The sequence below is a fragment of the Babjeviella inositovora genome, assembly GCF_001661335.1.
Source record: "Babjeviella inositovora NRRL Y-12698 unplaced genomic scaffold BABINscaffold_3, whole genome shotgun sequence".
NCBI classification, from domain to species: domain Eukaryota; kingdom Fungi; phylum Ascomycota; class Pichiomycetes; order Serinales; genus Babjeviella; species Babjeviella inositovora.
The window spans coordinates 910146-932911 of record NW_017566840.1 but is presented as its reverse complement, the minus strand read 5'-3'; the positions used below and the strand labels follow the sequence as shown (position 1 = coordinate 932911).

General features: G+C 48.4%; 9 protein-coding genes and 1 non-coding gene across 10 annotated transcripts; 4 read left to right on the top strand and 6 right to left on the bottom strand.

The window, feature by feature from the left end:
• Positions 1–179: 179 nt before the first annotated feature.
• BABINDRAFT_7101 (uncharacterized protein) lies at positions 180–3602 on the top strand (the record flags this gene model as incomplete). The annotated part of the gene is made up of 1 exon (XM_019132563.1): positions 180–3602. The coding sequence occupies one exon, from the start codon at positions 180–182 to the stop codon at positions 3600–3602; it is 3423 nt and encodes a 1140-aa protein (XP_018986618.1).
• A 520-nt stretch (positions 3603–4122) lies between these two features.
• Positions 4123–4884, bottom strand: BABINDRAFT_7100 (uncharacterized protein; the record flags this gene model as incomplete). Its single annotated transcript, XM_019132562.1, has 1 exon — positions 4123–4884. One exon carries the CDS (start codon positions 4882–4884, stop codon positions 4123–4125), a length of 762 nt encoding a protein of 253 aa, XP_018986617.1.
• Positions 4885–5050: 166 nt separating this feature from the next.
• On the bottom strand, positions 5051–6950 carry BABINDRAFT_160656 (uncharacterized protein). Its single transcript, XM_019128366.1, has one exon. It carries the CDS (start codon positions 6915–6917, stop codon positions 5346–5348), a length of 1572 nt encoding a protein of 523 aa, XP_018986616.1. The 5' UTR covers positions 6918–6950; the 3' UTR covers positions 5051–5345.
• Positions 6951–7594: 644 nt separating this feature from the next.
• On the bottom strand, positions 7595–12235 carry CTA3 (Cta3p; the record flags this gene model as incomplete). The annotated part of the gene is made up of 1 exon (XM_019128365.1): positions 7595–12235. Exon 1 carries the CDS (start codon positions 11771–11773, stop codon positions 7595–7597), a length of 4179 nt encoding a protein of 1392 aa, XP_018986615.1. The 5' UTR covers positions 11774–12235.
• Positions 12236–12694: 459 nt separating this feature from the next.
• BABINDRAFT_165978 (uncharacterized protein) lies at positions 12695–13227 on the top strand (the record flags this gene model as incomplete). The annotated part of the gene is made up of 2 exons (XM_019130383.1): positions 12695–12722; positions 12767–13227. The coding sequence occupies 2 exons, from the start codon at positions 12695–12697 to the stop codon at positions 13225–13227; spliced, it is 489 nt and encodes a 162-aa protein (XP_018986614.1).
• Positions 13228–13878: 651 nt separating this feature from the next.
• Positions 13879–15544, top strand: BABINDRAFT_160653 (uncharacterized protein). Its single transcript, XM_019128364.1, has one exon. The coding sequence runs from the start codon at positions 13907–13909 to the stop codon at positions 15053–15055; it is 1149 nt and encodes a 382-aa protein (XP_018986613.1). The 5' UTR covers positions 13879–13906; the 3' UTR covers positions 15056–15544.
• On the bottom strand, positions 15288–15361 carry BABINDRAFT_t112. The gene has a single exon. It is a non-coding gene; the product is annotated as a tRNA-Asn (tRNA).
• Positions 15545–15595: 51 nt separating the features above from the next.
• On the bottom strand, positions 15596–16563 carry BABINDRAFT_122289 (uncharacterized protein). The gene has a single exon (XM_019126949.1). It carries the CDS (start codon positions 16478–16480, stop codon positions 16007–16009), a length of 474 nt encoding a protein of 157 aa, XP_018986612.1. The 5' UTR covers positions 16481–16563; the 3' UTR covers positions 15596–16006.
• A 226-nt stretch (positions 16564–16789) lies between these two features.
• BABINDRAFT_12521 (uncharacterized protein) lies at positions 16790–20154 on the bottom strand (the record flags this gene model as incomplete). The annotated part of the gene is made up of 4 exons (XM_019126978.1): positions 19608–20154; positions 19103–19286; positions 17803–18400; positions 16790–17216 (listed from the first exon to the last, which is right to left on the bottom strand). Exons 1-4 carry the CDS (start codon positions 19956–19958, stop codon positions 16790–16792), a joined length of 1560 nt encoding a protein of 519 aa, XP_018986611.1. The 5' UTR covers positions 19959–20154.
• A 712-nt stretch (positions 20155–20866) lies between these two features.
• Positions 20867–22586, top strand: LAP3 (bleomycin hydrolase). Its single transcript, XM_019128363.1, has one exon. It carries the CDS (start codon positions 21168–21170, stop codon positions 22545–22547), a length of 1380 nt encoding a protein of 459 aa, XP_018986610.1. The 5' UTR covers positions 20867–21167; the 3' UTR covers positions 22548–22586.
• Positions 22587–22766: the final 180 nt, after the last annotated feature.

Sequence of the window (22766 nt, the reverse complement as noted above, 5' to 3'; positions counted from 1 at the left end):
AGTTTTGTGTTGTAAGCGTTTGGTGCATATCTGCCATTGACCAGGCCCAATGGGGCAATTTCTTTACCACGAGAGTACATAACAGGCTAGAGATTGGGAGAGACAGATACGTATTAATAAAAGGTATTCCGGGGGTTTTTGGTGTAATTTTGATCACTACAACCCATTTTGTGTACACCATGACGATCCTCTCCAGCGTTAAACACTTTCCTCAGGAATTCCTCATTCCCTTGAGCATTTCCACCCAGAACCACAGAATTATCCAGCTTCCCAATGGGATCCTAGTTCTCCTCATTTCTGACCCCAGTGAGGATCTCGCTTCCTCCGCCGTCTGCGTGGCCACAGGAGCCCACGCCGACCCCAGTGTAGTGTTGGGTTTGGCTCATTTTTGTGAGCACATGCTCACTCTTGGATCAAAACAGTTTCCTGATCCAGATGGGTTCCACAAGCTTGTAGGATCGTCCGGTGGCCGCAGCAACGCATTCACTACTGGTGAACAAACCGTATTCTTCTTTGAGGTTCCGACAAATTCAACGTCCCACACCGATACAATAGCCCTGACCATGGTTGAGACAAGCTTTAATTTTGAAAAGATTATGCAAGTATTTGCCAGCTACTTTAAGAAACCCCTTCTTAGCTCCAACTCTCAGAAAGAGCTATTTGCGGTCGACAACGAGCATTCAGCAAACACCGCCAGAACGTCTCGGATTTTGTACCATGGTTTAAGACTCCTATCCAACAAGAACCATCCGTTTTCGAGGTTTGCCACCGGGAATATTAATACCTTGAGTGAAATACCGTCCAATGAAAAAGTGAATATGCACAGGCAGTTGGTAAAGTTCTTTGACAAAGAGTACAGTGCAGAAAGGATGACCTTGGTGATCAGAGGACCACAGTCGCTCAACCACCTTCAGGAAGTGGCCTTTACGAATTTTGATGATATTCCGCTGAAGAATCCCTTGTTAAATTCTGATTTGAATGAGTTTAGCATACTCGAGACCTGGAAAGCCAGGTACAATGGGCAGCGCGTTTTCGAACCAAATAATTTACGGCAGATTATGTTTATCAAAAGCAAGAAGGCGCTGGTATTGAGATTCACATTTCCTGTGCCCTTTGGTGTCTTGGATGAAGCGATGATACAGCTACTTAACAGAGCCTGGTCGAGCTTGTTTGGAGATGAAGGCGAGGGTTCACTTGCTAGTGAGTTGAAAGAAGCGGGATTGATCTCTAGTTTGCGAGCCTCTAGCACTTCATTAGCCCAGGGTGACGATTTGTTAACTTTAGAACTCTCTCTTACGTCAAAGGGGGTTCGGGAAGTGAAAAAAAGCATAGATATGGTTTCGCTCTACGCAAGGACAGCAACGGATGCTGTTACCGGACGGTTTTTATCAGACTCTTTCTCCATCCATCTCTTGAATTACTTACACCAAGATGTGGCATCCTCACCAATGGACGAGGCCTCGAGGTATTCTCAAACCCTACAGAAGAATTTGTCCCAGTTAAATCCTAGAAACATTTTCCGCGACTCTCCCAGCTGGAGCGATATGCCCTACTATTCAGGTGGGTTTGGAGAATCACGCCGTGCCACTTCCTGGTGGACATATCACGCTAAAAACTTTACAAAGTACCTCGAAACCTTTGTAAATCTCGATAATTGCAACCTTTTGGTCATGGGAAAGAACATTAAGATGTTGAATTTCCTCTCCGTTGACGACGTTAAGCTAGAGACAGATCTTGCCTTTGACATCGAATATCACATTTTTCGTGACGTTAAACTTAAAGTTCCCAACACGCTCTCACCTCTCATGATCCACCCCAATCCCTTTCTCGCATCGGTAGCGCCTTCACAGCTACATTTGATCCGAGATTTGGACCTCTGTTCCCGTGTTTCAACCACGTCTTTCCTTTCCTTCATCAACACCCACGTTGAAGTCACGCCGTCGTTAATATCGCACGATTGCCGCCACAAGTTGTGGTTCAAAACCACTACTAGTTCGCTTTATTCTCGGGCCTTCATCACTTTCGAACTAGCAAGCGCCTTGAAACCGTCACCCACCCTCACAATAAACTTGGAGATTCTTTGCGAAGCAGTGGCTATCCGTCTCCGTAAAGAGTTGTACCCTGCAGAGATGCTCGGATATTCGTGGCTCATCCAGCCTTCGATAAAAGGGGATGGAAGAGCAACATTTACCTTTTCAGGCTTCAGCTGTGGACTATACTCGATGATCGAGAGGGTAATCCGCTGCTTCAAAGTTGCCATAGGAGATCCAGAGCACGTGGATACCAGAATCCTACGAGAGGCCAGACGCAACGTCAGACTCACATACGAGGGATTGGCCAAAGAGAACGGATTGGTGCTATGTTCGGCTGGGATGTTGGTGTTTATGGAGCAGCACACGTGGCAGTTGGAGGATAGAGTTGAACGATTGGAAGAGATAACCTTTGAAGAAACAAGAAACAGTTGGAGAAGTTGGCTTGGAAGTGACCTTCACGCCACGGCTTTGGTTCACGGAGACTGCGACGAAGAAAGTGCACACCGCGTTATGGCCTTACTTGATGAATTTTGCGGTAGATACCGAAAACCACAAACGTTTCACGAGCCATCCACATACATTATCCCTCAGGGAAAGTGTTTCGCCTACGAGTCTTGCATGGCGGAGGGAGACCCGATGAACTGTGTTTCAATATACTTGCAAACAGGCATCAGACATGATCCTTACATACACACCCTTTCCAAACTACTTGCTTATGCCATGTCCCTATCACTAGTCCCGGACCTCAGAACCAAGAAACAGCTCGGCTATGCGGTGCTAGGGGGTCTCCGGGTGTTTCGCGAGATGGTGGGCTTGCATATCACGGTAATGAGTGGGACCTACCGGCCGCGGTTTTTGCACCAGAAAATCGAGGATTATATTGCAGAGTGGGAGGTTCAATTGTCTCGTTTGTCCGAGAGGGAGTTCCAACACGAGGTTTTGAAGCCGTTCATCGACTCATACGCCAACAATAAGCAGAGGTTGCAGTCTTCGGGAGGCCCGGAGAACCTCGCCATGGCCATGAATGGTGGTTCGGGTGGAGCATTCGATGGTTCAGGGAGAAATGTTAGGGAACACAAATTACTATGGGACCAGATCACTACCCATCACGGAGACAAAAGTGAAGTTGATTTGGACGTGATTAGAGCCATCACCAAAGGGGAGTTCATGGCTTTTTTCACAAACAAGATCTCTGTAAATTCCCGTCAGCGAGCCAAGCTTTCAATAATGCTCAGATCACGAATTTCCCAGGCTGAAGTCCAGAAGCAGATGACAAAGCAGCAGATCCAGACCTTCTTGCGAATGAATTTGCTTTATATACCGCCCAAGGACTTGGATGCGATTTTAGAGGCGTCAGGAAGCAACCGCGCGCTCTCCAAAAACTTGCTAAAGTACTTTGCACAAAGAAGCAGCTTGAAGTCGTGCCGGGTTATAATCGTGCAGCTCATGAAAGGAATCGGGGCGTTGTTGAAGTTTAAACAGCAGGAGGTGACTAGAACAGTGCGCATCCAAGACTTTGAGATCAAAAGTATTGAAGAGTTTCATTCGCTCTGTAAAGTATACTCCTGAAGATGTTTTTTTTTTAATTTAAAGCCACCAAGAGGTTATAGAAATGGTAAAGGGATTGTAAAAACTCTTGGAATATCAGACCCATCTCGATGATTTATGTTCGAATCAACCCATGGCTCGCAAACACCGGTTTTGAGTTGTTCTAATCCTTAATTATACCTTTTAATGAATATTCTTCGAGTTAATCTTACAGCTCCATCAGACCACTTAAATTATACTATAAACTTCTGGGATATGTTTATAGTACCTGGTTGCTACCCTAACTTTTTAGTTAGCGCTTGGTGGCCATGGTAATGTCTCTCTATCGTCACAGCCGCGTATGCAATGCGACGTAGTGTAGTACCACTAGGGCCTGCCTACTTCTCAGCTGCCTAGCCCCCTTTTCAAGAAAACTATTGAAACTGAGGGATTCGGGGGAATCATCATTCACAATTCACATTCCGGGATAATCACACCAAGAGGCCAAAATGAATCGCCGTTTGACAGATCCCCTCCGAATAGTTTGTAGCCTCCCTGGAAGCTATCGGAACATGTGCCCATCGAAGGCTCCTCTGCGGGTGAAGTTTGTGGGGTTCCCTCTGTGCTCCAACTGGTAGAGCCTCCACGCCTCCCGTAGATGTTCCGGCAAAAGTGGTTGGTCTTCAATCGAGGCAAGCTTAAGCTCAGGCTGTTTCACGGTCCCGGTTTCCTTCTCCTTTCTACACTGGCGCGCTGCCTTCCGCTCCTGGTATTCCATCAACAACCGGGCCTTATGATGCCGCTCTTGCACTAGCTTTGCCTTTTCGATAATCTCCATTACAAAAATCTTGGAAATACCCACGAGGGCGGTGGCAATGGGGTTAGAAATCTGGTGGGGAAGCGTGTTATTCGCCACCTTCTTGATCCCCAGCTTGATCGGACCGTTACGGAACACCTGGTACCGACGCATCTGCTTCTCGTCAAAGTTGTCTAACAACAATTTCAACTGCTCTTTTTCATCAAGATCCTCAATCAAGTCACTATCGTTATCCGAATACTGTTCCTCGTCCTGCTCCTCGCCGTGAATATCCAGGAACAATGCCTGCCACAAAACCTGATCATCTGCAATCTGCTCCTCGTCTTCCTCCTCACTGGAGGATTCGTCGCTTGAGGATTCACTGCCCGAGGAACCTGTGCCAGACGAGTCGGAACCGGAGCTGGAGTCTGTACTTGATGAGTCGTGTTTGCGTTTCAATGGGCTAGATCCTTCAACCCGAACACCGTCTTTGGCGCTGTCATCTAGTAAAATGGCTTTAGGGTCCATCTCAATGTGTTGTATGCGGGTTTGGTTGAAAGCAAGAGGAGAGTTATGTACGCAATTTTGTGAGTGTGATGAAAATGTCGCCGCAGGCCTCCGAATCGGGTAAGTGTGCGGCGATCCAGAAAAGTCACATACAACAAGGTCCAGATATAATTAAAAATAACCGGTATATTAATATTTAGTAGGGGATATTTAATCATTTTTTTGAGGCCACCAGAGCCCAACTCATTGAGTCGTCACTTGCACCACGTTATTCTAACTCATGGCTACGTAGGCTCCTGTGGCTACAGACCTAATTTCTCGGGAGACACTGCGATACTTAAAATTACCTTTGATCGGTAATGTATTCGAATTAACTAGAGGTATAGCTGAGACCTTGCTATTTGGGTAAGATACGATGAAAACCCACGAATATCCGGCGAGAATACAATGGATAGCCAAAAGTCTCAATTATTTCACATCCATCATTCAAAAACAGCCTCTGGACTAAACGCCGCAAGGTCCCTCTGAAGCGAGTCACTAAACTCCACCGACCGTACCTTCAACTCCCCCAACTCCCTATCCAAACTTGTCATTGTGTGCCCGACAGACGTAACGTCACGCATCAACGATGCAAAGTTCTTATCGTACCCATCTAACTGGAGTGTAAGGCCCTGGTTCCGTTCGTGCAACATTTCGTTGCGGAAGCTGGTCATGATCATCCGGTCCTCGAAGTACTCTGCGGAACGCTTCAACACCTGGAGCTTGGCCCGATACATCCCTAGTAATGCGGTTTCCTCGCCTTCTTTTTCTCCCTGCCTCTGGAGAACCTGCTGGAGCCCCAAGATTTCCTGCTGCAACGCGGTGATCTCGAAGTCCTTGTCGTCCAACACCATCTTGTCCTCCATCTTGACCTTTATGTGCACGTTACTGATCTTCTGGGTGGCCACAGTGGTGATCCGCTTTGCGGAATCGGCATACCGTAACGTGGAAAGCGTCTCCTCGTAGTCTGTGGGCGCGATGCACGCTATCATTGCGGTCTTGGAGTTCCCGCCCAATGATTCCTTCAAAATCCAGGTTAGTGTGGAGTCACGATACGGCACCATCGTGTTCTTCTGCGAGGTGGAGTTTGCTGAGAGGATGGAAATAACCCGGCCTAACGTGCTCAACGACTTGTTGATGTTTGATCCTTCCTTGAGCCGAACTCCGGAGGTTCCCGTGGCACTGGCTCTTTCGGACCCCGCAAGATCCACCAACCGGAGTTTGGAGTTTTTTTCCAAAATGATTTCATCACCGCTTTCACTGAACTTTACCTGTTTGACGCTGAGCGTAAACACCGCGTGGCTGCGCGAGGATTGGTTATTCATCTTGGTCAGCGCCGTGGACCGCTGCTTATTCCCAATCGCAAAGTATTTTTCAATGTCGTTGTATCCGTTCACGGTGAATTCCGAGAGATTTTCCACATACGGTCCCTCTGAGGGCGATTCGCGCACTCGCAAGCCCGCGTAACTGTCATCGCAGAGCAAATCACGCACCTGTTCGTTGTAGATCTCGAAATACGACACGCGTACGGTGCAGCTGACCTGGTTGCGACGCATTTGGCTTGTCTGGCGAAACAAGTGTTGACAGATGAGCGGAATCAAGCCGTTGGCACTATCTCCCATCATCGTGTAGGACTTTCCTGAGCCGGTCTGGCCGTAAGCGAGGATGCACGTGTTGTAACCCTCTAGGGTGTGCTGTAGGTACTCCTCCCCCACCAAATGGTACGCCTTTTGTTGGTCCACAAAGCCGTCACGTTCATCAAACGACCAAAGCGCACGGTCAAAGTGGAACACCGATGGGGCCCCGGCCTTGGGGGTCTGTTCTAGCGATGAGATGGACTTTTCTTCGGGTGACAATGTTACTGACGTTTCAGACATCGATACAAGACACCGTGTGTTTTTTTCCGTTTCGCGTGTTAGAAACGGCCTCACCCGTACAAACACCTTCACGTTGCCGTGGTTGGAATCGGCATCTCTGGGGGCGCTCAGCGCCAGGGATCTCAGTGGAACGGACATATATTGTAGGTGAGAGAAGACAAGAGAATAAGAAGGGGAGATAAATTAATTCGCATCATCCAGGTTTGCGTTTGTTTACGTTTTGTGCATGCATCATGTGATAATGACGTTTTTGTCACGTGACAAGACTCAGACTTTTTATGGGCAATTTAACAGGGCCAGGTTCAGGACAGAGGCTGGTTTCGAAATTTTTTGAACATTCATCCGTAATTGAATGAATTGGGTTTAGCAATCTTAAATATGGTTTATTTACACTTGCAACTGGAGGCTTGTTGTAGTTTTGGGGAAGAATGGATAAGATATATATATATATCTGATTTAATTTCTTGATTAATAGTGGATACACAAGAAATGTATTTATATATTTGAACGAACATATAATAGGAACCTTGATAAACATAAATTACGGAGTGAAAGGTTCTGAATCCATATACAGCACTCCTTTAAGATTCCTGAAAGTATTCATGTATCTGCCTATTTGAACTTCCAATACAATACTTATGCATTTGTTTCAATAACCTATCATACATTTATTGGCCTCTGCAAAACTAGTCATATCCTTTTTAGACATTCTCGTAACTTGGCCTCTTTTCAATCCCTCCTACACCCTATATAAAAATACTCAATTAAAATACAAAAAAAGTACAACAAACCAACAAAAATAGAAAAAAAAAAAACTAGGCGTTGTCAAGCAAGTAGTTGGTGGCATCCTCCATGTTCCAGTCCTCGCGTCTCAAGGCGTTCACGGCAGACTCCTCATCAAAGCCCATACCTACCAACTCCTCAATCGCAAGCTTGTTACTGAGGGAAAAGTCAGTCCCGAGCGGGGCACCGATCGCCGGTGAAGCTCCAGAGGCGGCCCTAGGGGACACTGGAGGCGGCTGTGAATGGAGAGGTTCCTCGACCTGGGCGTTGCCGAACCCGGCAAAGAGTTGGTCCCACTCGTCACTCGCGGTGCCGGTAGTTGGCTGTTCCTGGCTGGCAGGGAACGGATTGTTACTGAAAGGTTCATCACCAAAGAAATCGTTAGTAAAGTTGGCGTTGAAGGCATCTTCAGCAAAGTCGTCAGTATCTTCCGGAGCCTGTTCGAGGCCAGCAAAGGCGTCCTGGAAATTGTCAGACTGGGAGAGAGACTTGGCTTCAGGGGCTGCTGGCTCTAAGTTGGAGAAAGCGTCGTCAAAGTCAAAGTCGCCGGTTTGCGGGGCAAATGGGTGGGCTGGACGAGCAAAGTCAGAGGACGAAGTAGGCTGTGAGTCAAGACCTGAAGGTTGAGGGAAGGTTTCCGAGGCCACAGCCTTAGATTCCAGATCCAGCTCAAACTTAGGCGCTGGCAAGGATGTTGGAAGGTCTTCGAAGGCATCGGCAAACTCGTTCAGATTGGCAATGGAGCCGCGAACGGAGGGACTGTGGGTGACAAGAACGTCCCGTGGCTCCTCAGAGGAGTCGCTCTCATCATAGTCGAGCTCACGCATCGGAGGGAACTCCTCACTGGAAGGTAATCTAATCGTAGAATCGTCCGCCGGACTCTTGTGGTACAAGTCATCCAGGGCAGCGTGGTCGAAAGAGAAGCCGTCGGAGAGTTCAGCTTTTTCCACCATCTCAAAGCTGTCAGGCGAGGAGGTTTGGGCAGAAATGTGGGAAGAAGTGTCTCTGGAGGTTGGGATAGGAGGAAGAGGAGCCTCGAAAGCACCATGGGCCGTGTGTGGCGATTCTGGTACCGTTGTTGTGACGACGTCAGACTCCAAATCCGATTCGGCGTGAGAACTGGCCGATTCCGTATCTGAGGCCCTAGAAAAAGCTTCTGGCTCTTCAGTTTCAACCACTGCATGAGCAGAAGTCGCTGGTACTTCAGATTCAACCTCGGGTAACGCCCCTGGGAAGCTTCCTGGCATAACCACGGGGAAACCAATCTCCGACAATGTCTTTGACGAACCCTCCGGCGAAACCTCGGGTTTAACCTCCCTTGCTAAAACCTCCTCCGGAGCTGCAACTTCCTCAGCAACCTCCTCAGAATCCTTCACCGTCTCCCTGTCGTTCTCATCGAAATCCCCTCTCACGCTATCCCCCGCGTTATTCTGAACGGAGCTTGTCACGCTCTGGGGGCGAATGAGATTCAACTGCTGGAACTGGCCAGGAGAAAAGTCCAGATTTGGCGGAGACGACGCAGCGGTGGATGACGGGGCGTCGCCAGAAGACCCGGCCACCACCGTCCGACCCACGCTCGAATCGTCATCCTCAACGTTAGCATACTTCACCTCTGAGGTTGGGTACTCCACCGTGGATGCATTTCTGGAGTTGGCACCGGAGCCGAAGAACGGATTGGAGGTGTCAAACGTGGAAAAATCGTTGGAGAACTCGGCGTTCGGGTAATCACTCGAAGCAAACTCGTTCTTCGATTCGTAAAAACCAGTTTCAGGGTAGAAATCGGCATCCGAAGTCTCCTTGGTGTGGGTTTCGCTGGCCCCAAGAGTAGCACCAACAGCCGCCGCAACCCCCACGGCCACGCCCTTAGCACTCACACCCTCAGCAGGAACCACAGATGGCTCCTTAGCGATAGGCGGCACAAATGGCTCCGGATACACGATCCGCGCCTTCTCTTCCTCTAACTGCGCCGCGCGCTGGAGCGTTGCCGCGTGCTGCGCCTTTTGCTGCGCCACACGATCCAGCATCGCCTTATACTGCAGCTGCGCCACACTTAACTGTGACTGCGCCACCTCCGCCTTTGCGGTACTAAGCTTGAGCTCACGCTCCGCCGTCTCGGCTTCGCGCAGCAATTCCGCCTTTTCGGCATTGACGTTCCCTATCTGCTCCTTCAAGGATGCGTTTGCCTTTTGCTGCTCCTCCAACGCCATCTGGTTCTGTTGCAACTGGAGCTGAAGCGTGTTGAGTTGGGCCTCAACGAGCGACGCCTCCTGGCGGAGCGATTCGGTCTCAGTCTTGGCAGCCAGCAACGACTGCTCAACCTGAGCCACGGTGATCTTTTCCCGGTCGTACGCCGCGTGGAGTTTGGCCAACTTGCTTTCGATCTCAGCCTTGAAGGAGAGAATCTGAGCGAGCTCCGATTCCACCTTGGAACGCTTTTCGTGCAACCCCGTGGTTTGCTGCGATAACGACAGGACCTGGGTGGAGAGGTTGGCAATGTCAGTGGTGGCGGCAGAGAGCTGAGCACTGTCGGGGTCCGCGAGCAAGTCCGAGTTCGAGGTATTCGTACTTGCCACTGGCTTTACATACTGGTTGCCGAACCCGCTGCTGGTGGCCCGTCTTTGGAACTGGGGGTCCTTTTCGGGCGCGGGTGGGGCCTGGTTGCGGACAGGTGGTGGTGGGACCGCGCGCAAGGCGTCGTAGTTGATGTTGGCAGGGTAGCTGGAGGTTTGGGGGATGGTCAGACTGGAGGCAGATCTAGATGACGAGGCGGAAGCCGAGAAAGCAGGAGCATTTGCAGGGACAGGAACACTCGCAGGAACATTTGCAGGAGCACTAGCATTTAAATTCACGGTCGAATTCGTGTCAGCTGGAGAACTCGCACCTGCGTTGTTCGTGGCCAAACTCTGCCCGAATGATGAGCTTGGCATAAACTTCCCCGTAGGCACGCGTTGACTCGATGGCGCTGGGCCCGGCAAAACCGTACTCTCAGCGGCCTGGGGTGTCGGCTTGGAGAACGAAAGATCAACCAAGTCGTTGAAGGAGGATGTGTTCTGCGACGACAGCAGCGCGTAGCGTGACTGCGCAGGGGTAGCGTTCGCCGAGGCATTCGCCGACACATTCAAATTTGTAGTGTTTGCATTCAAATTCGTAGTGTTCGCGTTCAAATTCGAAGTAGCGTTTGCATTCGTAGTGGTGCTTGGAGTACTGGCACTCCGGATCAAGCTCTCTTCCACCACATCCGGTAACGCCACCCCCTCCTTCACCTTCTTGACCAAGAAACACGCAACGGCAAACTCAACCGGCGAAAACTCGCCAGTATTGTAGATATCCGCCAAGTCCCACACCGTCGCGAGCATATCCTGGGGAAGATTCGATGACATGAGGTAGTTTGCGACAACGTCTGGGGTGAGGTGGTCGGACGAGGGGCTCTTCAACAGCGCAAAGACCGCGTCATACTGCTGCTTGAACTGGGGTGAAATGACCCAGTCAGAGGTTTGGTGGGAGGGAGTGATGTCGCGCGTACCAAGAGTCGCGTCTGCGTGCGCACCTGTGCCCGCGCGCGTGGCGGTCCACAAGTATTCCGGCAACGTCTCCGGCAACGCGCGAACCTTCCCGTTCAACGAATTCTGAATCAAATACATCGCGAGCACAAACTCGTCAATGCTCAATTCCCCCGCGTTATTCACATCCACCAAGTTCCAGATCGAGCCGAGCACGGGCATTGGCAATTTGGCCTTCATGAAAATGTCGCGCGCAGTGGCGCCCGCAAGCACAGGCCCACGCGCAGTGTTGCGGAACAACGTCGCAAAGTTCTGGATCTCCACCGGTGTGATAGGCGGAAGGGGCGCGAGGTTGACACTTGACGTGCGCGACACGGTCGCAATGCTTGACGGCGCGAAGGCGATGCCCGCAAACGTCGGCAACGGCCCGACACGATCAATCATCTCGCTCGCCGGGGCGAGGCCCGTCGCCTGGACGTGGCCAATGAGACGCATGGCCACGCAGAAGCCGAGCTGCGAGAGGGTACCCGTGTTGGCGGTGTCGGCCAATTGCCAGATCTCGCCGAGCACTGCCGGGCTGAGGCCAGACTTTTCGAACGTGGCGCGGGCTTTTTCGCCAGACACAAGGCCCAGCCGCTGGGGGTCCAACGTGCGGAAGAGGTGTGAGTAGAGCTGTTTCTCCTCAGGGGTAAGGGGCGTGGAGAGGCTCATTGTTGGGGAGAGAGAAGAGAAGAGAGGGTATTAGAGACCCAAGGGGTGGGTCATAAGTAGAGGAGCTGGTACGCCGCTTCCGGGGCGATTGGTGAGGGCACGCAAAGCAGGGAAAGCGGGGGAGAGGGGGGCAGCAGTGGGGGACAGAGACAAAGCACGAGTTTCTGAGCGATAAAAAAAAAAGGTCAGCAATTTATATTATTCACGTCGGAATAAACTAAATATTTTTAGGGCAAAATCTACCGTAGACTAAAGATGACTATCGTTCAGAGCTAGGTGATCAGACCGTGGTGTCCTGTATTGCGTGTAGGTCAGACTTCCGGCGAGGAGAATAGGTGTGGCTGTTGGTGGAGAGCTAAATTTAGCACATGTGTGTCGTGACATGGCTTTGGCGGGTTCAGTCTAATTGACACTAACAAAGGTGACAATATGATTTCTTAAAGATCCCTGGATAAAATATTCCGAGCTTGGTCGCGGTTTCGTCGCCGAACAAGGCTATCTATGGTATCAGCTTGTTCTCACATGCTAACATTCAACCATCAGGTGCGGCATAATGCTGAGTTTAGCGAAAAACCCACAATTGTGCCGCTAAATGTTATCAATGTTTCGCGAAACGGGTATAAATTTATTCATCATACGGTAGCTGGGACGGAAACCACTTATAGCTCGGTAATAGTGATTCAATTTTATATCGCCGAATTGATCCAGTTTAACAGGATGGACTTTATCTCTTTAACCCCCTCTCGTTCTCACTCATTAAACGGAAAACTTCCATCCTTTATGCCAACTCTATAAAGATTAATCTTCCAGATTATCCTGCACACGACTTTGATTAACGGGGCACCTTAATTGTTTTGCTTTCTCTGAATTGTGTTTGATATCCACCACTCACATCTAATAACCCATTGATTGTCAATAACTATGAAAATAAGAATTCCTTTTGCTGTTTGTATGTTCTTCAATTCCCCGCCCCGACCCTTACTAACCTCCCAGCGTTTGTCTTCCTCTTGGCGCTAGCTGCGTACCTTGGCCTTGCGGACCTCCACTACATCCACGACAAGGTGCTCCACTTTGTCATGTTCTTTCTCTGCACGGCCAACTTCTACTGGATTTTTGATACCCGCTCTGTGAAGCTCTTGTTCAAGCTCACGTTCGGGCTCTGCACCGTCGCCGCCAGCATCGGCTCGGAGTTCGCTCAGCATCTCATCAACCCGAAACGGGTTTTTGATTTATGGGACATTGCTGCAAATGTTAGCGGCAGCATTTTGGCGCTTCTGGGAAGCGTCTACTACCACATAATTCTCTTACAGCAGCTGAAGCGGGCAAGATATCTGGCCCTTGCCCAGCCCACTGAGTTGCAAGATATAAATGTGCTGGCTAGCGATGTAGCGGACTTCGAGATTCCGAGCGAGGAGGCTTCAAGGGTCCCTACGCGTAGTGCCACTCCGCAATAAGAACTCTGTTAATTGTATGAAATTGAATAATGTTTGGAGCCAGGTAGAGAAGATCCTCTCGCGGGAACTCATGTTGGTAAACCCAGCAATTTATAGGAAGGGTCAGGCGTAACATTTTGGTTCAAAGCATTCGGAAGTCCCAAACGGCTAGGGGTTCCAGAGTGGACCCGCTAGTTTGCTAAAGTCACTTCATCGAAAATCCGCGGTTTCCAGCTTCTGCAACCTTGTGGTATAGACGTTTCTGTAAACCCCTCTGTTATCATTTAGTACACCAACCCAGCAGCGATTTCAATATCCAGGGATTATTATTTTGACAATAAAGAGCACCAGGCAGTCGAACATAAGATTCAATTGCAACATACCAGCCAGAGATAAATGTACGGATCAGGATTCACACTTAGATCTTTGGTAGATTACCTATCGCCAGATTCTTCCCCACAACCTGGCTATTGCAATGTGTAACCCAAAAATAAAGACAGAAAATCTATTACATCCCCTCGAAATCTATTTATTTACATATAAAAAAAAGAATTCGTGAACGCTCCCTGGGAACCTCCACCTCTGCCTTGCTCTCATTCCTCCTGCACGTAGCCCTTGCATATGCATTTTTTCATACAAGACAAGCCGTTGCCTCCACCATTAATACTCTCTTCATTGTTCCCGATTCCACAACACCAAGATGCTTGGAAAGTGTGCGATTCCACTTAGAACTGGATGCTTTATTCGCTGTAATAGCGCAAGTCCATCCAGAACCTCTGTCTCGGTCCTTGCAGCCTTGATCAACACGCCAGAAGAAGCTCCGATAGCCAAACCCAAGCCTAAAGCATCCCCCACTCCCAAGATACCACCCAAAAAACCCATAACAGCCGAGTTCTTGAACCAGATATACCGCAACAAACTTGTCCCCCGAGTTTCCAGTGTCCAACGAGGAAACACCAATGCCTTCTTCAACCAGGGCTCGATCGATCTCGAGTGGTCCGTCACCAGCGTACGGGACATCCCGTCGGAGGTGGTGAAAAATATGGAGCGTGAAATGTATGCAAAGCAGGAGAAACAGCGGGAACTTGTGGAGGTGAAAGATCCCAACGCGATTGAAAGAGAGCTAGATGCTAAATATAACGCAAACAAACACGACCTCACCGTCACCGCCACCTCCGCGATCCCTACAAAGTTCAAAACCGGGATTGAGCTGCGCTTTTTGTCAAAGCTCCCGGAAATTCTTCTTCTCGGCTCCACCAACGCTGGCAAGTCCACCTTGTTCAACAACCTTTTTTCCCCCTTGGAGCGCACGCGATCGCTAGCCGAGTTTGCCTACACCTCCAGCCGACTCAACTACACCAAGACGTTGAACTGCTTTAACGTGGGGAACCTCATCAGAGTGGTGGACACGCCAGGTTACGGTGTCAAGGCCGCGCTGTCACAAGGACGTGCGGTTATGGGTTATTTGCAAGAGCGCGAGGAGTGCAAACGCGTGTACCTTGTGATTTCCGCACCAGATGGGTTTAAAAAGACGGATATGATGGTGATCAACATGCTCCAAGACTTGTGTCTTCCGTTTGAATTGGTCTTGACCAAGGTTGACAAACTAATAGCCGCAAACCACAACAACATCGAGAAGGTGACCGCACAGCTCGACCGCATGTTTGAAGAGGTGGAATTTTCCACCTGGGGGATCCAACCAGATGTGTTTTTTGTGAATTCGTTAGTCAACAAGCACGTGGAGAAGCGTGGGGGTGTCCAGGCATTGAGATGTGGTATCATGTCCGCCTGTGGGTTGGATGGGATGGCCCTGAAACCCTTCAAGTACAAGAGACGCGAGGGGGTGTAGGGTATGCTGTATATATTGAATGATGCCACAATCGGAACTTTGGTTAATCTCCAAAGCAGATGCCTTCTACGTCTGAATTGTGAGCACTAATAATCCCGGGCTTATGCTTGAGCCCGCGATGGAGTCTATACGTTAGCTCTTCGCACCATGTTTCAGCGGAGTACTCTTAATAAGGCATTCAAACGAAGGATACATACCATGATATGAAAATAGTATATCTCTGAGACAAAAACGATCTCGGTGAGGGTCGAACTCACGATCTTGTGATTAACAGTCACACGCCTTAACCAACTTGGCCACGAAATCATTCCAGTATGCGAGCGTACGAGAATGCCACTGATACCTGTGACTGTCACGCTGGTTGCTGACATTTAACGTTGGGACTTGGAAGGCGGAGAATTTCGGTGCATATAACCTTGCACAAATTATTAGTAACCAGAATGTGTGATTTATGTCTACCATTTACAGTGTTTAAGCACAAATACTGACAATCCATGATTTACCTAATTACTATGTTCAACTCCGGAACCAGAAGTTTTATTATCACTTCGTAAGCTACATCTGCTATCACTTGCTAAACCATTTATACGATGCTATGAATTCACCGCACCAATTTCCAAAGATTGGTCTTGCAATTATATACTTTCGTATGCACCAATGAAGGGCGAGTTTTGCAAACGTGCCAGGACGCTTGTTTGTGAGGACTCCAAATTGAGAACTATTTCATCCTTGGATATACGATCAATACATTAGTATAATGCACACGGGTGGGAGTAATAAGGGATACACTCAGCTGGTATACCAGAAACCATTTCAGTCAATGCTCTGAGCCCAAGTCAGACGAGAGTTGTCGACTGTTTTGCTTCTCAGCCATGTCCAATAGTTCCTTTATCCAGCTATTCTTCCATAAACCTCATAAACAAAACTCCTATATCAATCTCTATTTCCACTTCAATCTTCCAACGATTCCTTAAGCGATTGGCGAAACTCGGAAAGATTACCGAGCATGCCAGGGATTTGCTGCTCAAGAATCTTTTCCGGCGATCCGTTAGGCTTCGGGTCGATAAGGTTGAGAATGCTCTGTTCTGTAAGTGCCTTCAACCTTTCCGTCTCAACTGTGTGTTTTTTAAGGTCTGCAACCAGCATGGTGTGTCTAGCGGTGATCTTGGTGAGTTCAGCCTGGAACCACGTGTTCTGATCCGCCATGTTCTTGGCATGAACGGCCAAGATATCACGGTGTTCCTCAAACCAGGCTTCGTCTTGCTCAGTCGGTTCTTTCTCTTCGTTAGCGGCCTCGGCCGACGCCTTCTCGGCGATTGCAAGTGCCTCCTCCGGGGAGAGGTGCTCAAAGCGCTGACCCATCGAGTCCCAAAGCTTCTGAGACATGGACTCCGGTTTAGTCTGGGGCTTGGATGCGTTGGCCATTGGAAGTAGACAGCTAGTTGAGTGCTGGCTGTTTTTCTTAAGAACTTACGGCTGATGATGGATCATGAGATGAAAAAAAAAATGCATGACTTGTGCACACGTGATAGACCTAACCTGGATATGCCAACCAGCACCTGTTTCTATAAAAATCCAAAGAAAATTTCTTTATGAATTTTCTATTCCGGAATTAACATCTAAGATACACAGCTCTCCGATTTACAGCGTTGTATCAATGTTTCTATACGTAGAGCTATACAAGAAATGAAACCTATTCCTGATACCATCTGTTCCCACCATATCTCGTTCTACTTACAACGACTTTTTGAGAACATCCTGGAACTGTCTCAAATTCTTGAGCATGACATCGCGCGGGACAAAATTCATAAGCTGCTTCTCTGGAGTGGAGTCGGACGCTGAGGAGGAGTCGAGGAGGTTGGCAATGCTCTTTTCGGTTTCAGCCAAGTGCCTTCTCGCTTCGATCTTGTGCTGCTTAAGGTCCTCAGCAGACATTTCTGAGGTTTGATTTTCAACGGCAGCGGCCATGAACGCCTTTTGCGCCGTGATCTTCTGGGCGTGACCTTGCAATAGCTCTGCGGTGGCCATGTACAGTCTCAACTCATCGACTTGGGCCTGGTCTTCGTTCGCGGAGACTTCAGGGATACCAGCTTCTGGGGTTACGACAATATCAGTTTCGGGGGTATCATGGATTTCGGTGATTTTAGCTTCAGACATGGTTCTGGGTTTGGGGCTCACTGGTTGTTTTCTGTGTATTTCTCGGTGGATTTTTCACCCACGCTTTGTATTAAATTTTTGAGGATGCCATCCTGCATATGCGTGGCGCATCCTTTCGTCTCTCGCATGTGAATTCAACTCGCCAGACCCTTGTCCTCAGTAGGGGCGAAACGACACGGTTATCCTTAGGGTATATAAGGGACTCAATTCCTTATATAAATATTATACACGAGAAATATCATCTCTTAGCTAGTGGTATCTATCACTACCCATTGCTACAAAATGACAAATCAAGCCTCATCTGCGGGTATGCCAGCCTAATTCCTCTTTCCCACCCATTGTAGTCTTCAAACATATTGTCATGCATGTGTAAGTTGTTCAAGCTAGCGGGTAAGTCTAGGTGTTGGATGGCCTGCTCAGATAAACCGTTGTGGCATAGCTCTAAAGTTTGTAGCCTCGGCGGAAGTTTGGTCAACCCAGCGAGGCTCGTTAAGCCTTTTTGTCCAGATTTACAGGGTCTCTCTGACAGATTTCCATGTGTAGAGGTACAGTCAAGCGGATGGTCACACCCTTGGTGGCTCAAGCATAACTCTTCAAGGGAATCTGGTAGTTGCAATTCGTTGATAGTGCTAATTGCGTTCTTCTGAAGGTGCAATACTTTCAACTTGGGAGGAAGTTGGATGGCTTCGATTGACGCAAGCTTGTTAGCATTAAGCTCTAATTTGAGTAAACTATCCGGAAATTGGGTATCGGTTAAGCTGGATATCTCATTTTTCAGGAGAAGCAAAGTTTCCAAGTACGATGGGAACTTGGCATTTTCCAACAAAGTTATTTTGTTATTGGAGGCATCGAGGTATTTCAATCCCGCAGGTAATTGAATTTCCGACAAGGAGCATATATCAGTACCAGTTATTTCAAAAAAGGTAAGGCTTTGCGGTAGGGGAGAGATGTCGTGGAGTGAGGTGACACCAATACCGTTTAATTCAAAGCTTCGGAGTTTCAAATCCGGATCATCTGCGTTGGTGATTTGGATCTTTTGAAGAGGATTGGACGAGAGGATAAAGGTGGTACAGTTCACCGGAAGATGGAAGTTCACCAATTCTTCCAATAGGTTATTCCAAAGGCTCACAGATTTAATACTGTCAGGTAGCGTCTTTGAAAATTGTTGAAGCTTATTGAAACTCAAGTCTAAATGGGTCAATGTCGGTGGAATATCGAGTTCTTCGACCGATATCAAATTATTGGACCGTAGATTGAGATCTTGAAGCAGTGGAAGGTTTTTCAACCCCTTGACTGAGGCCAATTTATTGTACTGTAAGCCGAGAACTTGAAGCAGCGGAGGGAGTTTTAACCTCTCTACCGAATCAATATTTGTGCTATGGAGGCTCAAATTTGTTAAACTTGGAGGGAAGACAAGGTTTATTGGCGAGTACAGGATGAACAACGAACAGTTCAGTCCGAGATAAAGCTTCTGGAGGCTTACTGGAAATTCGATTTTGTATGACCTGGCAGCGTCTGCATTTTCATCTGTTTCTTTTAAAGAACCAAGGCAATTGCAACTGAGATCGAGGATTTCTAAAGACCCTGGTAATGAGTTGACAAAGTCTAGCGATGTTAGCAAGGAGAAGGTAATCAGTAAGGAAACCAAGCTGGGCGGAAACTTGATCATACGAATCTCTGATGATGTAAGTTGTGTACGCTCTAGTACCAACTCTCTAAAGCAATCAGAGAAGGTGTATACACGAAACTTCTTCAACGGACACAGGGTAAAGGATAATCTCTGTAACGCTAGAGGCAATTGCCGTTGTTCGAAACTAACAAAGTCCAGACTTGACACCTGGTTTAGCCACCATTCCAGATTCAGATCCAGATCCAGATCCAGATCCTGACCCCACTCCTGTTCCTGTTCTGGCCACGATAAGTCCAAATTCTCCAACAGTGAGGGTAACTCAAATAGCTCATTAATCTCCGTCACACCATGAATGTCTCTCAATTGCAAATCTCTTAAATTAGGCAACTTTAGCCCATTGAAGCCCTCAACAGAAAAGTCCCTGACCCCCACTAGCACCAACTTCTGTAAGGTTGAAGGGAGGCCGGAATACACTGACATAGGTCCCCAGGGGGGGCTAAAGACAAATTCTTGAAGATTTGGCGGAAAATTAATCGGTAGAGCGCCATTTGTAGACTGGGATAATAGGTTGCAGTCGAAAATCATAAGTTTGCGCAAGTTGGAGGGCAAAGGTGGAACGTTATGATCAATCCGTGATGATTGGATAGATATTTCTCGGATACAATCCCGGATCAGGGGCAAGGATGGTAAATAGGGCCAGTCGAATGCTGGATAGGACCACTGATCGCCAAACTCTAGTATGATGTCGGTCACGATAGAGGACACTTTGGTGAACACTTCTCCCTGGAGGAACTTGTTATTCTTGGCCATCCACAAATAAGTGGAGAGCTTCTTAATTCGAAGCTGGTCTAATATATCGCTTTTTGCCAACTCTTCAAACTCAGAGAGCGTCATGTAGAGGCAATCATGGTTCATACAGCGGAAGTTTTTATTGAACGGGGCGTCGATGAACAATTTGATATTCGAGTAGTAGCACTTCTGGGCCATGGAGGCAATGCTGGCATTCTCTGATTTCATCAATATGCTAATTAGGGTTAGTGGTAGATGGGAGAAAATCTTTTCAGATATCTCTAATGGAAGTGTGTCCCAAATGAGGGGAATGTCATTGGAATCCATGGAGGTGAGAGGATAATGAAGGGGATGCAGAATTGACACGTCGTAGCTACTGAATGATGGAGATGTTCAAATCTTTATAGGAGCTGAACAGTAGAGGTGAAGTGTGCTCTGTTATTGTCGCACTTACTGCCACCGTGGGGTGGCTAAAGTGCAAGGAGGACTCTCGAGAAAGTCATAATTGTTGCGTGGAATGCAGGAGGATAAGTTACGGCTTTGACTAAGCAGGTCTCTGGTTATAGACACGTTCGACGATTTACGCTTGACTATAGCTTAATTCCTTAGTTTAGAATTTCATCGCTTTCCTCTTGGATACGTCTAGAATATTGAGTAACTGACAGTATTCTATTCTAGTTAATAAACGATACCATTAATTGCTGGATAAAATACAATATGTAATCAATTTAACCAGCTATAGGAAACATAATAAAAACCACAACTCTGAAGTGGTAGCAAAGATCTGCTCCTCTTAATGTTTATACCTTCCAATGACCTCTTCCAATGACATCTCTTAGATTTTCTGATATTTCACTTACCGGTACTAAAAAGCAAATTGATCAGGCTAGCGATATCTTGACTCTAGATATGCAGAGAAAGTCATACAATACACATTCACTTATTCAGAAATCACTTACTCTCTTCCTGTCCGATCAACTAAAATAATAATCTCATAATCTTTAACAGATAGATACGGGCACACGGAGATATAAGTCCACAATGACGTCATCGTTAAGATTACAATGAGGGCCGTACACGTAGCGACCCTCTCACAACGTAACCCCCAGGGTTGGCCATTTCAATAATTCCCTAGCCCCAATGGCTACCATAATCGCAATACCAGACATAACAATAGTGTATTTTTTTGCCATATCCATTAGTGTGTATCATACTCAGACATATGCAGTTTTGTTAGCGCTGGTAACAGCCTTTCGGGTAACGTAGTGGAGCTTCCTCACAATCAATCGACTACTCTCATTATTTGAAATTTAGTCGTATGCTACACCGCGATCCGAGCACGAAGTGGACGGCCGTTACGTAGTTCCCGATCTGGGGTAACGCACTCCTGCACATCGGAGATATGGCCGCACGCCGCTGTGGCTGCTCGGATACGTGCACGCAACTCTTTGCCGCTTGCCCGTGCGGATGCCTATAAAAGCACCCAACCCCCCATTTTCAAACACATTGTCTGCCATTCCACCAAAACACATACCAATGACTTCCTCCTTACCCCTCGAAACCCTCTCGTCCTGGAAGGACGACTTCCGCGCGGACGCGACGTTCCGTGTGGGCAGCGCCGCGGTCGGCAACTTTAACGCGGACGAAGTTCTCATTAACAATGACGTGTGGACCGCGAACTGCTCCAACACATTCAGCCATGTGATCGAGACCGAGGGCGCCCCTATCCTTTCGCAGGGCTCCGCGGGCTCCTGCTGGCTCCACGCTGCGGGCAATGTCTTGCGGGTGGAGCTCATGGAGAAGTACAGTTTGAAGGAGTTTGAGTTCTCTATCCCGTACCTCTTCTTCCACGACAAGCTTGAGAAGGCTAACTTCTTTTTGGAGCAAATCATCCAGACGGCGGCGGAGCCGGTGGAGTCGCGGTTGATCCAGCACTTGTTGAGCGCTCCAGTCAACGACGGCGGGCAGTTTGACTTGTTCGTGAACGTGGTGAAGAAATACGGGATGGTGCCGTTGCACGTGTTTCCAAAAACGTTCACCGCGACGGCTTCGCGCACACTCAACTTTTTGCTCACAACCAAGTTGCGCGAGTGGGCGGAGGTGTTGCGTGCGCGCGTCGCGGCGCTGCAGGACATTACAGAGCTCCGCACTGCATACCAGAAGGAGCTCTATCGCTTGTTGTGCATGTTTTTCGGCGTTCCACCCGGCCCGGACGAGGCCTTTACCTGGGAATACCACGACAAGGACAAGGCGTACCACTCGATTGAGTCCACGCCGTTGAAGTTTGCCTCCGAAATCTTGGGTTACGACGGCTCAGAGGCTGTTTCGTTGATCAACGACCCGAGAAACGCGTACAACCGCGTGCTTAAGATCGACCGTTTGGGGAACGTGATTGGCGAGCCGCTCGTGCACTACTTGAACCTTGCGTCGGACGACTTGGCCGCGGCCGCGATTGCGCGTATTAAGGAAAACAAGCCGGTCTTTTTCGGGACCCACTCACCACTCTACATGGACAAGAAGCGTGGGTTAATGGACGTTGCACTCTACGATTACGCGGCGATTGGGTACGTGCAGACCCAGGAGAAGGCCGCGCGTATCAAATATGCGCAGTCGTTGATGACGCACGCAATGGCGTTTACCGGTGTGCATTTGGACGCGCAGGGCGTGCCTGTGCGCTGGCGGGTTGAGAACTCGTGGGGCAAGACCAGTGGTATTGACGGGTACTATATTATGACCCACGACTACTTCAAGGAGTATGTATACCAGGTTGTGGCGGATAAGAAGGAGCTTGGCGCGGATTTGACAAAGTTATTTGAGGACGGGAAGAAGGACCCGATTGTGTTACCACCGTGGGACGCTATGGGCTCGTTGGCGGTGTTTAAGAACGCTGCGGAGCCGCAAATGGAGAAATTATAGTAAGCAATAGACCGAAATAAATGGTATATTTGAATAGGGTTTAGAAGTATCCAATAAGATGGGGACAAGATTAGTGTATACTTTACTGTAGAAACAGTGAGTGAGGTCATTTTAATGCTTCCCAGTGGGGGTAATTGAAAATTAGGGGTGCGTTTTGTCGGTCGAGGCTTACCCAGGAACGACATAGATCAAATCTAAATGTAATCAAGGCTGTTTAAA

Bases quoted from the DNA above. Each gene is read 5' to 3' on its own strand.
- BABINDRAFT_160656 (XM_019128366.1), bottom strand. From the start codon at position 6,917: ATGTCCGTTCCACTGAGATCCCTGGCGCTGAGCGCCCCCAGAGATGCC.
- BABINDRAFT_160653 (XM_019128364.1), top strand. From the start codon at position 13,907: ATGCTTGGAAAGTGTGCGATTCCACTTAGAACTGGATGCTTTATTCGC.
- BABINDRAFT_122289 (XM_019126949.1), bottom strand. From the start codon at position 16,480: ATGGCCAACGCATCCAAGCCCCAGACTAAACCGGAGTCCATGTCTCAG.
- LAP3 (XM_019128363.1), top strand. From the start codon at position 21,168: ATGACTTCCTCCTTACCCCTCGAAACCCTCTCGTCCTGGAAGGACGAC.